Source organism: Monodelphis domestica, chromosome 2 (assembly GCF_027887165.1).
Source record: "Monodelphis domestica isolate mMonDom1 chromosome 2, mMonDom1.pri, whole genome shotgun sequence".
Taxonomy (NCBI): Eukaryota; Metazoa; Chordata; class Mammalia; order Didelphimorphia; family Didelphidae; genus Monodelphis; species Monodelphis domestica.
The window spans coordinates 207,784,681-207,799,799 of record NC_077228.1 but is presented as its reverse complement, the minus strand read 5'-3'; the positions used below and the strand labels follow the sequence as shown (position 1 = coordinate 207,799,799).

At 35.2% G+C, this 15,119-nt stretch overlaps 1 protein-coding gene and 1 long non-coding RNA gene across 19 annotated transcripts in view; one reads left to right on the top strand and one right to left on the bottom strand.

The window, feature by feature from the left end:
- Positions 1–15,119, bottom strand: part of EFCAB3 (EF-hand calcium binding domain 3) — a 722,802-nt gene that overhangs the window by 45,674 nt on the left and 662,009 nt on the right. For 15 of the 17 annotated variants that reach the window (XM_056817026.1, XM_056817025.1, XM_056817030.1 and 12 more), the window contains 8 exons: positions 13,553–13,606; positions 12,056–12,160; positions 9,376–9,429; positions 8,538–8,639; positions 6,941–6,994; positions 6,100–6,204; positions 3,419–3,472; positions 2,591–2,692 (listed from right to left, as the gene is read on the bottom strand). In XM_056817026.1, the coding sequence (XP_056673004.1) occupies positions 2,591–2,692; positions 3,419–3,472; positions 6,100–6,204; positions 6,941–6,994; positions 8,538–8,639; positions 9,376–9,429; positions 12,056–12,160; positions 13,553–13,606 (630 nt within the window). The remainder of the gene's footprint in view (positions 1–2,590; positions 2,693–3,418; positions 3,473–6,099; positions 6,205–6,940; positions 6,995–8,537; positions 8,640–9,375; positions 9,430–12,055; positions 12,161–13,552; positions 13,607–15,119) is intronic. The other 2 variants (XM_056817038.1, XM_056817037.1) reach the window with 2 other exon arrangements.
- The window catches only part of LOC130457239 (uncharacterized), a 160,018-nt gene that overhangs the window by 75,160 nt on the left and 69,739 nt on the right, over positions 1–15,119 (top strand). For both annotated transcript variants that reach the window (XR_008916399.1, XR_008916400.1), the window contains exon 3: positions 9,413–9,537. This is a non-coding gene — a long non-coding RNA (uncharacterized LOC130457239). The remainder of the gene's footprint in view (positions 1–9,412; positions 9,538–15,119) is intronic.

Below are 15,119 nucleotides of genomic sequence, written 5' to 3'. Positions count from 1 at the left end.
ACTCTGATTTGGAAAATCTCATCTCATAGAATAGCCTGAAGTGTCCCAAAGAGAGTGTAGTACCTCTGGTATAAATCAATCATCTTAAAGATCATCTTGTGAAACTCTGATGGTCAGACAGAACTTTTGAGATTGACCCAAGAAGGATTTATCTTAGGAGGGCAGTCTGTGTGTCTGACCAGAAGAATCATCTATTAGATCTCTGCTACCTCTTAAGACTCAAACTTATATTTAGGAGATAGTTATACTAAATATAGATTAAGGGAAAAGAAGATTTTCTTTGGACTGATCCCAGCTGATGGCCATAACCAAGGACTCAAGATCAGTCTGAATAGATTAGCTTAGGGATCTCCTGAATCCCACTTTCCTAACCTTTTCCCTTACTTGTCACATTAATAAACCACTGTTAATTTATATAAACGTAGTCAGATAAGTTTTTGGAATATATCAAAGAGATAGAGGGTGATAGGGTTCAATAGGGTGTCAGTTCTAAGAGATTTCGGTTAAGTCAAACCTGAGGTCATCAGCCATTACTGACATCCTGACAAGATCTGTAATCAAAAAGGACATCTAGGGGTGCCAGGCATTTCAATAAGCCCTGGCAAAACGTCTGTATTTTACACCATAGTTGTCTTTTATCTGAATACTGGTCCTGTCTCTCCCTGTACTGAGTTTTCATTACAGGGACATACCCTTGAGACCCTCTGGTTAAGGAGAAAGACAACCCTGCTAGGTTTAAATGCCATCAAGCCTAGCTAATAAATAACATCAAGATAAGGGGTTTTACTTCTCATTTTATAACACACGAGGAAGCAGAAATATGTTAGGGTATGGAAGAAGGAAGGTAAAATGATGGTGGTCTTGATCTTAACATTTTAAACCGAGGGAGATAGAGGAATCTCAGTCCAATTTTTTTTTCCCTTTTTTCGTAGCAGGTTCTAATACAGAAACTGAGATAAAAACAGTTATTTTGAAGGCAGCTATAGGTCCAAATATATTTGGCAACATAATTGGCTTTGGTGAATGATCAATCATCAGACATTAAAAATCTTCTGTGGTCTTCTTCAGTGCCTTCAATAAAGTAGATATTTAATAAATATTTATAGAACTGAATTTAATGAAATGCAAATAATATTTCTGATTTCTACAAGATTTTGCTAAGTGCTCTTCTCACAATGACATTGTGAGGCAGGTGGTGTGATGGTTACACCATTTAATAGAGCAGAAAAGCATAAATGAGTAAATATCAGTCAGGGAGTGAGAGTCTTCTGATTCTAAACCCAGAGGATCCTAGTTTTAGCTGGAAGGGACATTAGGGTGCATTTATTCCAAATTACTCACTTTACAGATCAAGAAGCTGAGTCTGGAAGAAGATGAATGAAATGCTAATAGTCATATAGTTAGTAAATATCTGAGGTTGATTCTGAACTCAGGTTTTGCCTCATTAATGAACTCAATATGAGCTGCCTCAAGTCTCTTCAATTCTCTATTACTTTTTATTTCAGTCATGAATGCCCATTTAAAAAATGCTTACTATATGCAAGATGGTAGGAAAACAAAGATTATTCAGGTACAACCTGGAGAGAAATAATAACACTGAGATTTGAACTTTCATCCTTGATTCCCAGTCTGGTCTCCCTTCCCATTTATAGCACCCTTCCTCTTAAGAAGGGTCTGACGAATTTTTCTTTAACACTAGCCCAGGCAAAGCTGAGACAAAACTATGAAATAATGTGAATTACCATATGTAAAGGTAACAGTCTATCAATTACTTCTAGGTTGGCCTGGGCAGTAGAATTTAGGCTTCCCTTCCTAGAGTCTAACACTGGACAGGAAAATGCTCCTTTAATTTCTGTGGGTTCCACTGAAACTTTATAAGGAGTGGAGAGGGTAATTTCATGGTGAATATTCCAAATATGCTTCTGCCCTGAGGCAAATGGACTGAGGAAATTCTGTCATACTCTTTCTATTTCTCTAGCTCTTTCTGTACAAAATCTCCAGCCCCTATACTTAGCCCACTTGGGATGGTTCGAAATAAAATAATGCCATATGAGGTGATATTGGGTTACTATTTTTTTTAAACTCTTATCTTCTACCTTCTGTCTTAAAATTGATAATGAATATTACTTCCCAAAGCAGAAGAGCAGTAAGGGCTAGACACCTGGGGTTAAGCTACTTGTTCAGGGTCACATAGCTAGGAAATGTCTGAGGCCATACTTGAACCTAGGATCTCATCTCTAGGCCTGGCTCTCTATCTACTGAGCCAACTAGCTGCCTCTGGGTTACTTTTCTATCACTCCTTAACTCTACTCTTGTCTACCTTCCATTTACTTCCTTTATTTTTGCTCTACTCATTTTATTTACTTCCCTTTCTCTTTACTATTTCTTAGGCTTCCAAGTTGCTAAAATTGCATTATCTTCCATTGGAAAGCTCTTATGGTTGCAGTGAAGTTGCATATCCCTAGTTTAGAGTAGTCAGAAGCATCTTTCTTTAGAACGTATCAGATAAACAACAAAAAAAGAAAGTCAAAGACATTTTCACATAAGCCCAAGCTCCCCTAATGGCCACAGTATAATATGGAACACTAACCATCAAATGGCAGGTGGTTCAGGAGATCTTGCTGTTCATCTTTTGTGAGTATGATTCCCATATCCTTGAGAAACTTTTCCAAATTGGGAACACTAACATTTTCTGTTTACAAAAGATGAGAATGGTGAATGATGTGAATGTCAGGAATATATAATGACTCCAGAGCATGAAAGACACCAAGAATCTTTTCCCTCTCCAATCTATCTTCCAATAAAAATGCGAAAGTAATTCCCTATTTCTCCTGGATCAAATACATAAGCTCCTCTCTCCTCACTTTCCCTGCCTATTTCTGTTCCTCATACATGGCCTTCCATTTCTTGTTTCTGTATTACCTTAGTGGCTGTGCCCCCTGCTCTCCTTACTTCCACCTTGAGTCCCCCTCTTCCTTCAAGATAACCACAACCTCTGCCTCCTGTGAGAAGGCTCTCCTGGTTCTCTCACTGTTAGGACTCTCCTTCCCAAATTATGTTGTGTTTATATGTTTACATATATACATATTTTCTTTCCCAAGAGAAGGCAAGCTCCTAGTGAGCTGGGACTTTTTCATTGTTTTTGTGTCAGTATCTCCAGGGTCTAGAGGAGACCTAGTGGGTACTTATTAAATATTTGAAAATGGTTTATCTCTGTTATATGCAGATCAAGACATTATTTGTAATTTGTAATATAAAAGGTCAGAGAACAGCCTGAGAGGGAAGTAACTTGCTCCACAGTCACACAACCAGAACTTGAACCCAGGTCTTCTCGATTCTCTGCCCACTATGCCATGGTTTCTTTCATGTAAAACATATTAATATGTTGCCTGACTTTTCATCATTACTTCTTACTAACCTTGAATATTTTTCACATTATCCATAACTTCTTTCAGGTTGACTTTCACGCCATCTGTAGGAAAAGGCACAGGTTAGAAAAAGACCTGGAGAAGAAAGGTCATGAAACTAGCATTTCATTACATTCTGAAATAAGAGTTTAGCAGTTTCCCCTTTAACTCAGGTCATTAGCCTGGAATTTTATCCTATTTTCCCTACAGATTAATATTATGAGTCAGTTTAGGAATTAAGAAGGCCCTTAATCTGTATATTGAGGAGAATAGTAGTAATAAAGAATTAGCATTTATATTGGGCTTTAAGATTTTCCAAGTTCTTCAGAAATATTAACTCATAGTATCATCACAGCCACTCTGGGAGGCAGGTGGTATTATTATCCACATTTTACAGATAAGGAAACTGAGGCTTAGAGAGGTTACATGTCTTGGTTTAGCTTAGAAAGCTAGTATATGTCTAAAGTATTGGACTCTGGATCCAATCATTCAGGGAGCTTCTCTTTTAGTTCCAGAGTATCAGAACTTATATTGTAATCAGAAATTTTGTTTTGGCATATCAAATTAAGGGACTTTTAGGAGTAAGATGGAAAGATGTGGTCTTTTCATATCTCTAGCCTCAGCTTCCTCCTCTGTAAAATGAAGGGGCTAACCTAGGTAATCTCCATGTCCCTTCCCAGCATGGATGTTATATTATCCTGTGGACTAGGAAAATACTGATTTTTTTGGGATGACACAAAGAAAAGAGGAGCTAGGTTTTTCTTTCTGTGTTCTTTCTGTGTTCGTAATATTTTCTTTATTTTTGCAATTTGATTTTCCATAATTGGTTGTATAAGATATATTGTCCATGATGAAAGAAATATGAAACTTTATTATAATATTATTTAAAATAGCATTTAAATTATTCAAGTGGAAAAAGAGGTCCCCTTTTGGAGACCAATTCCCTTCAGAGGGCTTAACTTTGTTAAAAACCCAGAATTACTAAAGCATTTAACAAAAGAAAAAGCTCTCAGTCAAATGTTTGATAAATGACTTTTATATATATTCTTTTAAAAATATACAAAGTACTTTACATACATAATCTCACTTAAGCCTCATAAAAATCTTGTGGGTTCAGTGTTATAGGAATCATTAGAGGATAAGTACCCTGCAGTGTCATCCTTAACTCTTCCTTTTGCATTCCTCATATCTAATCAATTGCTGAGACTTTTTGATTCTCTTTCTACAATCTATCTGCTTGCATCTCTCCACTCACACTCACATTGTGTACTTGCATTTGTCAATTTAATTCAAATATAATATTTATGAATATTTCTTATTTTATGCTAACAGCGACTCTGAAAGGCTGCCTAAGAAATGAGAGAGGATTTGCAAAATATGTTGATGGAGGGAAACTCATAATGACAAGGTCATGGATTCTTGAAATATTCAAGATTCACATCCCTTGACAAGAGACCAGAAGAGTTAAGAGCTGAGGACTCTATTTCTCCCTCTGAGATTATGAATCTGGATCCAGTTAGAGACTGTTTAGTTTTTTTAATGGCATGTTAATTTGATAGTAGTTTGGAGCACATAAGTCTTCTATTTCCATTGAGGGACATTTCATTTTAATTTCATTTCAAATATTTATATTTTTTCCATTGTTCATGTTATCTCCCTGCCTTATTCCTCCTCCTTCCTCTCTGAACTGATAAGCAAAACACACACACACACACACACACACACACACACACACACACACACACACACACACACACAAAATCACTTGAGCCTATTTCCATAGTATTTATATTTGTAAAAGAGCTATCCTTTAAAAGCCAAACCCTAAATCACATACCCATATAAACAAGTGATAAATCATATTTTCTTCTGAATTTGTACTCCAGAGTTCTTTCTCTAGATGTGGATAGCGTTCTTTCTCTTAAGTCCCATTGAGGGACATTTTAAAAAGCTATGCTAGTAAATCACCAGTGTTGTATTGTACAAGACCCAGTGGATATAAGATCTCCTTAGAAAGTTGGTCACTAGATGATGGGTTTTCTTTATTTTTTTGGTCACAGAAACACATGAAAACATATACATAGGTTTGCATTGATTACAATGTGTTTAGGCTTCTGACACCAATGCAAACATGGATCTTTTGAAATAATGCTAGTTAGCAGTTACATAGCACGTTAAGATTTTCAACATTAATATATATGTTTTCTCATTTGCTTCTCAGAACAATTTTATGTAGTAGACTATTACTATGCTCATTTACAGATGAAGAAAGAAATATTAAATAAGAACAAATGACCTGTCTGGGCTCAGACCAGAGGCTGTTTAAAACAGTTTTTGAATTCTGGTCTTCTGTATTCCAAGTCCAGTACCAGAACATGTCAGCTGGCTCATTAGGATTCCCTAATGACAATGACTTTAGGCTTTTCTCCTTAAAGATGACCAAAAGGTAGCTCGGTTGGAGCCTATAGTAAGAGTGAGGATTCTTCCATTCCTGTGCTTGTAGTCAGTGGTAGTCTGAGAAACTCTGGACTTGAAGGCTCAGTCAGAGATAGTATTTTATCCTATATTATGATGGGCTTTCCCTATATTATTTCTGTCCCTTAATGTGATCTAAGTCAGGATCAGTTAAGAAATTCTTAGGTAGGAAATCAAATCTTCCCCCAGAGCACACAGAAACATAAGAAATGCTCACCATCTATTGGAAGGTTATTCAGTAGCTCCCTCATTTCACTATCTGTGAGCTTGATCTCCAGGTTTCCCAGAAGCTGGTCCAAGTTGTTAACATCAATTTTCCCTCCTTTGGAAAGAATAAAATGGAAGACCATAATTAATCATTCAAGCATTCATTAAGTGCCTAATATGTGTTAGGCACTGTACTAAATCTTGGGAATACAAAATCAAGTTCAGCCGTTAATTATTTATTAAGTCTTTCCTATGTGCCAAGTATTATATTAAGTGCTGGGAATAAAAAGAAAATCAAAACTATTCTTTCTTTCTTGCTTTCTCTCTTTTTCTTTCTTTTTTTCCAATTGGGATCAAGTGAATAACCCAGGGTCACACAGATAAGGAAGTGTTCTGAGAGCAGATTTAAACCCTGGACCTCTAAACTCAAAGCCTGGCTCTCTATCCCCTGAGTCACCTAGTTGCCCCTCCAAACACATTTTCAAAGATACAGCAACAATCTCTAAGGAGACAAATGGACAGTCACCAGGAGACTAAGAAAGATCATCTATTCCTGAAATCCCATTCCAAAGGATCCTGACAAAATTTTCAAGAGAAGCTACCACAGCACACAATAAAAGAAAGAATTGGTCAAGCCTGATGCATTTATGGCAAAGCAAACTACTAAACTTCAGCCTTTTGGCTAAGGGTTGTATGAAGTTCTCTACAGTGACAAAATCTGGTGAATTGTTTCCTCCAGGCTGACTACCTAAAGAACTGGAGATCATGAGGCAGAAATTTTGAATTAGTAATTGGGACTAGAGGAGTCACATTATAATCACTGAGAAGAAATAAAATAGTTCTTCACTCACCACTGAGATTCTGTAGAGCATTCATTATATCCTTCTTATTCATCTGCCCATTGGCTGTAAGACAAGGTACAATCCAGGTCACAGAGAATTATGCTAATAGCACAAGATCATTTTGTCAAACTAGCCTATGAAGACTCTTTTATTCCCTCCTTGTTTCACCAAATAATGATGAAGCAAAGAAACAGAGAAGATTCTCAAGGGGTTTAATCTATCCCTTTTATTAACACAGAGTCTTCTGACTCTGAGATAACTCAATCCATTGTAGTGACTGAAGGATTTATAGGTTTGCTTCTAACAGGTATTTATTCACAAGCTGATGATGAGTAACTTTTTTAAAGGAGATAGTAAAGAGCATTGGTTTGGAAACACATTGTTTTTAGTATGTAAAACTCTGACTATGTATTGTGTATAACTTGTTTTAGAAATTATATGAAAGATTCAACAAGATAATTCCTATGTTGTGCTTTTCTATGATTGTTTCCTGTTATGTATTTTATACATCTGTCATTGATGCTCTTTTCATTATTATTATTATTTTGCATACTATTCCTACTTTATTCTCCTCCCCATAACTGCTATCCCTTTGCTTCAAATAAGACCTCTAGCTTATAACAAAGGAAAATCCAGTCAAGAAAATATCCATACATTGGCCATGTGTGAAAATATGTGCCTAGAGTTTTACTTTGTCTTAATCTTGTCTTACAAGAGATGAAAATTATGATTCATCATTATTCTTCAGAAGTTAGAGCTGATTGCATCAATCTTAAGTCTTTCAAAGTTACTTTCCTCCAGGAAGTAATCAATTTATGAATTTTTTTCTTTAGTTCATTCAGCATATGTTCAAAAAGTCTTCTCATATTTCTGTGAAGCAATACTATATTTTGTTTTTTATTGTGCAATAATATTCTCTTACATTCATATATAAAAATTTCCATAGTCATTCACCAATTGATATTCATTTTGTATGTTTCCAGTTCTTTACTATAACAAAAAGTGCTGCTATACACCATTCCCTTTGTACCTTAATGAATCCTTTATGTCTTTCTTTGCTCTCTATAAGGACATAAATCAAATAGCTTAATAGGTGGGTCTCCGGGTATGGTAAAATGCCTGTCTTCTCCAAATATTCTGAATAAGCACATTAATTTAGACAAGATGGTCATTTTTATTGTATTAACTTGGCCCAATTAAAAGCAAATAATACCTCCTCATTTATTTAAGTCTATCTTTATTTCTGAAAAGAGAAATTTTGTAATTAGGGGCATATAATTTTTTTGTCTATCTGGGTAGCTGGATTATCAAAGATATTATAATTCTGTATTTACTTTTATTTTTTAAAACACTTATCATTTGTTTTAGAAAGGATGCAAGGCAAAATGAGTAGCAAGATCTGGGCAATAGGGGTTAAATGACTCACAGAGGGTCACTCAGCTAAGACGTATCTGAGAAAAGATTTGAACCCAGGTTTTCCAAGCCCCCAGCCTGGCCATCGATTCACAGAGCCCCTGGAAGCATCTTTCTTTAGAGAGTATTACACATTTTCACAGAAGCCAGCCCAAGTTCCTCTGATGGCCACAGTGTAATTTGGAACACTTACCATCAAGTGGCAATTGTTTCAGAAGAGCTTGCTTTTCCTTTTTTGTCAGTTCAACCCCCATAGCCTTCAGAAAGTCTTCCAGGTTTTGAGCATCAATATTATCTGTTCATGAAAGATGTCAATGGTGAATGATGTGAATGTCAGGAATATGTAATGACTCCAGAGCATGAAAGACACCAAGAATCTTTTCCCTCTCCAATCTATCTTCCAATAAAAATGCGAAAGTGATTCCCTATTTCTCCTGGATCAAATACATAAGCTCCTCTCTCCTCACTTTCCCTGCCTATTTCTGTTCCTCATACATGGACTTCCATTTCTTGTTTCTGTATTACCTTAGTGGGTTCCCCCCTGGCTCTCCTTACTTCTGCCTTAAGAGTCCCTCTCTTCCTTCAAGATAACCACAACCTCTGCTCCTGTGAGAAGGCTCTCCTGGCTTTCTCACTGTTAGGACCCTCCTTCCCAAATTATGTTGTGTTTATATGTTTACATATGTACATATTTTCTTTCCCAAGAGAAGGCAAGCTCCTAATGAGCTGGGACTTTTTCATTGTTTTTGTGTAAGTATCTCCAGGGTCCAGAAGAGACCTACTGGGTACTTACTCAATGTTTGCAAAAGGTTTATCTCTGTTATATGCAGATCAAGACATTATTTGTAACATAAAAGGTCAGAGAACAGCCTGAGAGGGAAGTAACTTGCTCCACAGTCACACAACCAGTAAGTGACAGAGGCAGAACTTGAATCCAGGTCTTCTTGATTCTCTGCTCACTATGCCACCCTTTCCTTCATGTGAAACATTTTAATACGTTACCTGACTTTTCATCATTACTTCTCACTAACCTTGAACATTTTTCACATTATCCATAACTTCTTTCAGGTTGATTTTCCCACCATCTGTAGGAAAAGGCACAGGTTAGAAAAAGACCTGGAGAAGAAAGCTCATGAAACTAGCATTTCATTACATTCTGAAATAAGAGTGTAACAACTTCCTCTGTAACTCAGGTAAGTAGTCTGGAATTTTATCCTATTTTCTCTACAGATTAATATTATGAGTCAGTTTAGGAATGAAGAAGGCTCTCAATCTGTATGTTGAGGAGAATAGTCATAATAAAAAGTTAGCATTTATATTGGGCTTTAAGATTTTCCAAGTTGTTCTGAAATATTAACTCGGAGTATCATCACAGCTACTCTGGGAGGCAGGTGGTATTATTTTCTACATTTTACAGATAAGGAAACTGAGGCTTAGAGAGGTTTCATGGCTTGGTTTGGCTTACAAAGCTATTATATGTCTAAGGTATTGGACTCTGGATCCAGCCCAATTACAATGTAGCATTTAGCCACCTCACACAATCATTCAGGGAGCTTGTATGATATGATTGGACACTGTATTTTGGCATATCAGATTGAAAACCTTTTATATAGTAAGATGGAAGGAATTGGCCTTTTCATATCTCTTCGTCTTAGCTTCCTCCTCTGTAAAATGAAAGGGCTAACCTAGGTTATCTGCATGTCCCTTCTCAGCATGAATGTTATGTAATCTTGGCATACTAGGAAAATACTGATATTTTTGGGATGACACAAAGAAAAGAGGAGTTAGGTTTTTCTTTCAGTGTTCTGACCACAATATTGTATGTACTTAATATTTTCTTTATCTTTGCATTTGTTTTTCCCATTTGGTTGTGTAAGACATGTTGTCCATGAGGAAAGAAATGTACAACTTTATTAAATAAACATAATTTTAAAATAGCACTTAAATTATTCAAGTTGAAAAAGAGGTCTCCTTTTGGAGACCAATTCCCTTCAGTGGGCTAACTTTTTTAAAATCCCAGAATTATTAAAGCATTTATCAAAAGAAAAAGCTTTAAGTCAAATGTATGATAAATGACTTTTCTATATCATCTTTTAAAAATATACAAAGTACTTTATATAACCCTAAGCCTAAATAATCTCACTTAAGCCTCACAACAATCTTGTGAGTTGTCTTACAGGAATCATTAGAGGATAAGTACCCTGCAGTGTCATCCTTAACTCTTCCTTTTGCACTTCTCATCTCTAATAAATTGCTGACTTTTTGATTCTCTTTCTACAATCTATCTGCTTGCATCTCTCCACTCACACTCACAAAGTGTACTTGCATTTGTCAATTTAATTCAAATATAATATTTATGAATATTTCTTATTTTATGCTAACAGCGACTCTGAAAGGCTGCCTAAGAAATGAGAGAGGATTTGCAAAATATGTTGATGGAGGGAAACTCATAATGACAAGGTCATGGATTCTTGAAATATTCAAGATTCACATCCCTTGACAAGTGACTAGAAGAGTTTAGAGCTGAGGACTCCATTTCCCCCTATGAAATTATGAATCTAGGTCCAGTTAGAGGCTGTGTTTAGATTTGTCAATTTCATGCTAATTTAAAAGTAGTTTGGAGCACATAAGTCTTCTATTTCCATTGAGGGACATTTCGTTTTAATTTAATTTTAAATGTTTAATTTTTTTCCATTTTTCCATGATTTATGTTTCCCCTCCTCCTTATCCCTCCTTACTGTGTGAGCTGATAAACAATTTCACTGAGTTACCCCCCACCAAATCACTTGAGCCTATTTCCATAGTATTTATATTTGTAAAAGAGCAATCTTTTAAAAGCCAAAACCTAAATCACATAAACAAGTGATAAATCATATTTTCTTCTGAATTTGTACTCCAGAGTTCTTTCTCTAGATGTGGATAGCGTTCTTTCTCTTAAGTCCCATTGAGGGACATTTTAAAAAGCTATGCTAGTAAATCACCAGTGTTGTATTGTACAAGACCAGTGAGGCTAAGTGTATATAGGATCCCCTTTTAAGTTGGTCACTAGATAATGGGTTTAATTTTTTTGTTCATAGAAACACATGAAAACATATACTTAGGTGTGCATTGGTTACAATGTGCTTAGGCTACTCACACCAATGCAAACATGTATCTTTTGAAATAATACTAGCTAGCAGTTACATAGCACGTTAAGATTTTCAACATTAATATATATGTTTTCTCATTTGCTTCTCAGAACAACTTTATGCAGTAGGCTCTATTACTATGCTCATTTACAGATGAAGAAAGAAATATTAAATAAGAACAAATGACCTGTCTGGGCTCAGACCAGAGGCTGTTTAAAACAGTTTTTGAATTCTGGTCTTCTGTATTCCAAGTCCAGTACCAGAACATGTCAGCTGGCTCATTAGGATTCCCTAATGACAATGACTTTAGGCTTTTCTCCTTAAAGATGACCAAAAGGTAGCTCGGTTGGAGCCTATAGTAAGAGTGAGGATTCTTCCATTCCTGTGCTTGTAGTCAGTGGTAGTCTGAGAAACTCTGGACTTGAAGGCTCAGTCAGAGATAGTATTTTATCCTATATTATGATGGGCTTTCCCTATATTATTTCTGTCCCTTAATGTGATCTAAGTCAGGATCAGTTAAGAAATTCTTAGGTAGGAAATCAAATATTCCCCACAAGCTCACAGAGGCATGAGAAATGCTCACCATCAACTGGCAGATTACTCAGTAGCTCCCTCATTTCACTATCTGTGAGCTTGATCCCCAGGTTTCCCAGAAGCTGGTTCAAGTTGTTAACATCAATTTTCCCTCCTTTGGAAAGAATAAAATGGAAGACCATAATTAATCATTCAAGCATTCATTAAGTGCCTAATATATGTTAGGCACTGTACTAAATCTTGGGGATACAAAATCAAGTTCAGCCATCAATTATTTATTAATTGTCACCTATGTGACAGGTATTACTTAAGAGCTGGGAGTAAAAAGAAAATGAGAAACTCTCTTCTTGTTGTTTAGTAGTGTCTGACTCTTCATGTCTCAAAGGTCCATACCATCCATGGGGTTTTCTTGACAAAGATACTGGAATAATGAATTAAAGCAAATAGATGTTAAGTGACTGGTCCTTGGTCACCATAAATAGAAAGTCCTTAAAGCTCAATCTGAACTAAGGTCTTCCTGACTCCAGGTCCAGTCTTGTATCTAGTGAGCCATCCAGCTATTCCCAAAAGGACTATCCCTATTCTTCAAGGACTTGGACCATCTAATGGGGAAGACAAATAAGAAAAATATGGAATTGTGCCAAAGAATGACAAAGTGTATAAATACTCTTTTGAAAGATTTTCAGGACATGATTCATCATTCTGAGTCTGAGAATGAGAAAATTCTAATAACTTTATTTATAAAGTACTTTCCAAATGAACTAACTTTTATCTTTCTTTTTCATACTTCCTTCCTTCTGTTCTTCCTTCCTTCCTTCTTTCCTTCCTTCCTTTCTTCTTTCTTTTTCTTCCTTGCTTCCTTCAGTCCTACTTTCCTTCCTTCCTTTCTTCTTTCTTTTACTTCCTTCCTTCCTTCCTCTTCTCTTGCATTCTTCTACCATTCTTTCTTTCTTTCTCTCTCTCTCTCTCTCTCTCTCTCTCTCTCTCTCTCTCTCTCTCTCTCTCTCTCTCTCTCTCTCTCTCTCTCTCTCTCCCTCCCAATTGGGATTAAATGAATGGCTCAGGGTCACACAGATAAGGAAGTGTTCTGAGAGCAGATTTAAACCATGGACCTCTAAACTCAAAGCCTGGCTCTCTATCCTCTGAGTTACCTAGCTGCCCCTCCAAACAACATTTTTAAAGATACTCTAACAATCTCTAAGGAGACACATGGACAGTCACCAGGAGACTAAGAAAGATCATCTATTCCTGAAATCCCATTCCAAAGGATCCTGACAAAATTTTCAAGAGAAGCTTCCACAGCACACAATAAAAGAAAGAATTGGTCAAGCCTGATGCATTTATGGCAAAGCAAACTACTAAACTTCAGCCTTTTGGCCAAGGGTTGTATGAAGTTCTCTACAGTGACAAAATCTGGTGAATTGTTTCCTCCAGGCTGACTACCTAAAGAACTGGAGATCATGAGGCAGAAATTTTGAATTAGTAATTGGGACTATAGGAGTCACATTATAATCACTGAGAAGAAATAAAATAGTTCTTCACTCACCACTGAAATTCTGTAGAGCATTCATTATATCCTTCTTATTCATCTGCCCATTGGCTGTAAGACAAGGTACAATCCAGGTCACAGAGAATTATGCTAATAGCACAAGATCATTTTGTCAAGGTAGCCTATTAAGACTTTTATTCCCTCTTTGTTTCACCAAATAATGATGAAGCAAAGAAATGGAAAAGATTCTCAAGGGGTTTAATCTTTTATTTTATTTTTATTTTTTATATTTATTTTATACATATAAATATATATATTTATATAAATTTATATATAAATATTTATATAGAAATAAAAACATATAAATAAAAAAATATAAATATATTTAATAAAAATTATTATTTTATTTAACCTTATATAAATATATAAATAAAAATATATAAATAAAAATTTATATAAATATATATTTAATAAAAATTATTATTTTATTTTATTTAACCTTTTATTAACACAGAGTCTTCTGACTCTGAGATAACTCAATCCATTGTAGTGACTGAAGGATTTATAGGTTTGCTTCTAACAGGTATTATTCACAAGCTGATGATGAGTAACTTTTTTAAAGGAGATAGTAAAGAGCATTGGTTTGGAAACACATTGTTTTTAGTATGTAAAACTCTGACAATGTATTGTGTATAACTTGTTTTAGAAATTATATGAAAGATTCAACATGGTAATTCCTATGTTGTTCTTCTCTATGATTATTTCCTGTTTTCTTATGTATTTTATACATCTGTCATTGATGCTCTTTTCATTATTATTATTATTATTTTGCATACTATTCCTACTTTATTCTCCTCCCCATAACTACTGTACCTTTGCCCCAAATAAGACCTCTAGCTTATAACATTGGAAAATCCAGTCAAGAAAAAATCCATATATTGGCCATGTGTGAAAATATGTGCCCAGAGTTTTACTTTCTTAATCATGTTTTACAAGAGATGGAAATTATGATTTATCATTAGTCTTCAGAAGTCAGAGCTGACTTAAGTCTTAAACTTTAAGACTTAAGTCTTTCAACGTTACTTTCCTCCAGGAAGTAATCATTTTATAAATTTTTTTCCTTAGTTCATTCAGCATGTGTTCAAAAAGTCTTCTCATATTTCTGTGAAACAATACTATATTTTGTTTTTTATGGTGCAACATTATTCTTACATTCATATATAAAAATTTCCATAGTCATTCACCAATTGATATTCATTTTGTATATTTCCAGTTCTTTACTATAACAAAAAGTGCTGCTATACATCATTCCCTTTGTAATTTAATGAGTCCTTTATGTCTTTCTTTGCTCTATATAAGGACATAAATCAAATAGCTTAATAGATGGGTCTAGGGGTATGGTAAAATGCCTGTCTTCTCCAAATTTTCTGAATAAGCACATTAATTTAGACAAGATGGTCATTTTTATTGTATTGACCTGGCCCAATCAAAAGTAAATAATGCCTCCTCATTTATTTAAGTCTATCTATATTACTTTGTCTATCTGGGTAGCTGGATTCTCAAATATCTTATAATTCTATCTTTACTTTTATTTTTTAAAACACTTATCTTTTGTTTTAGAAGG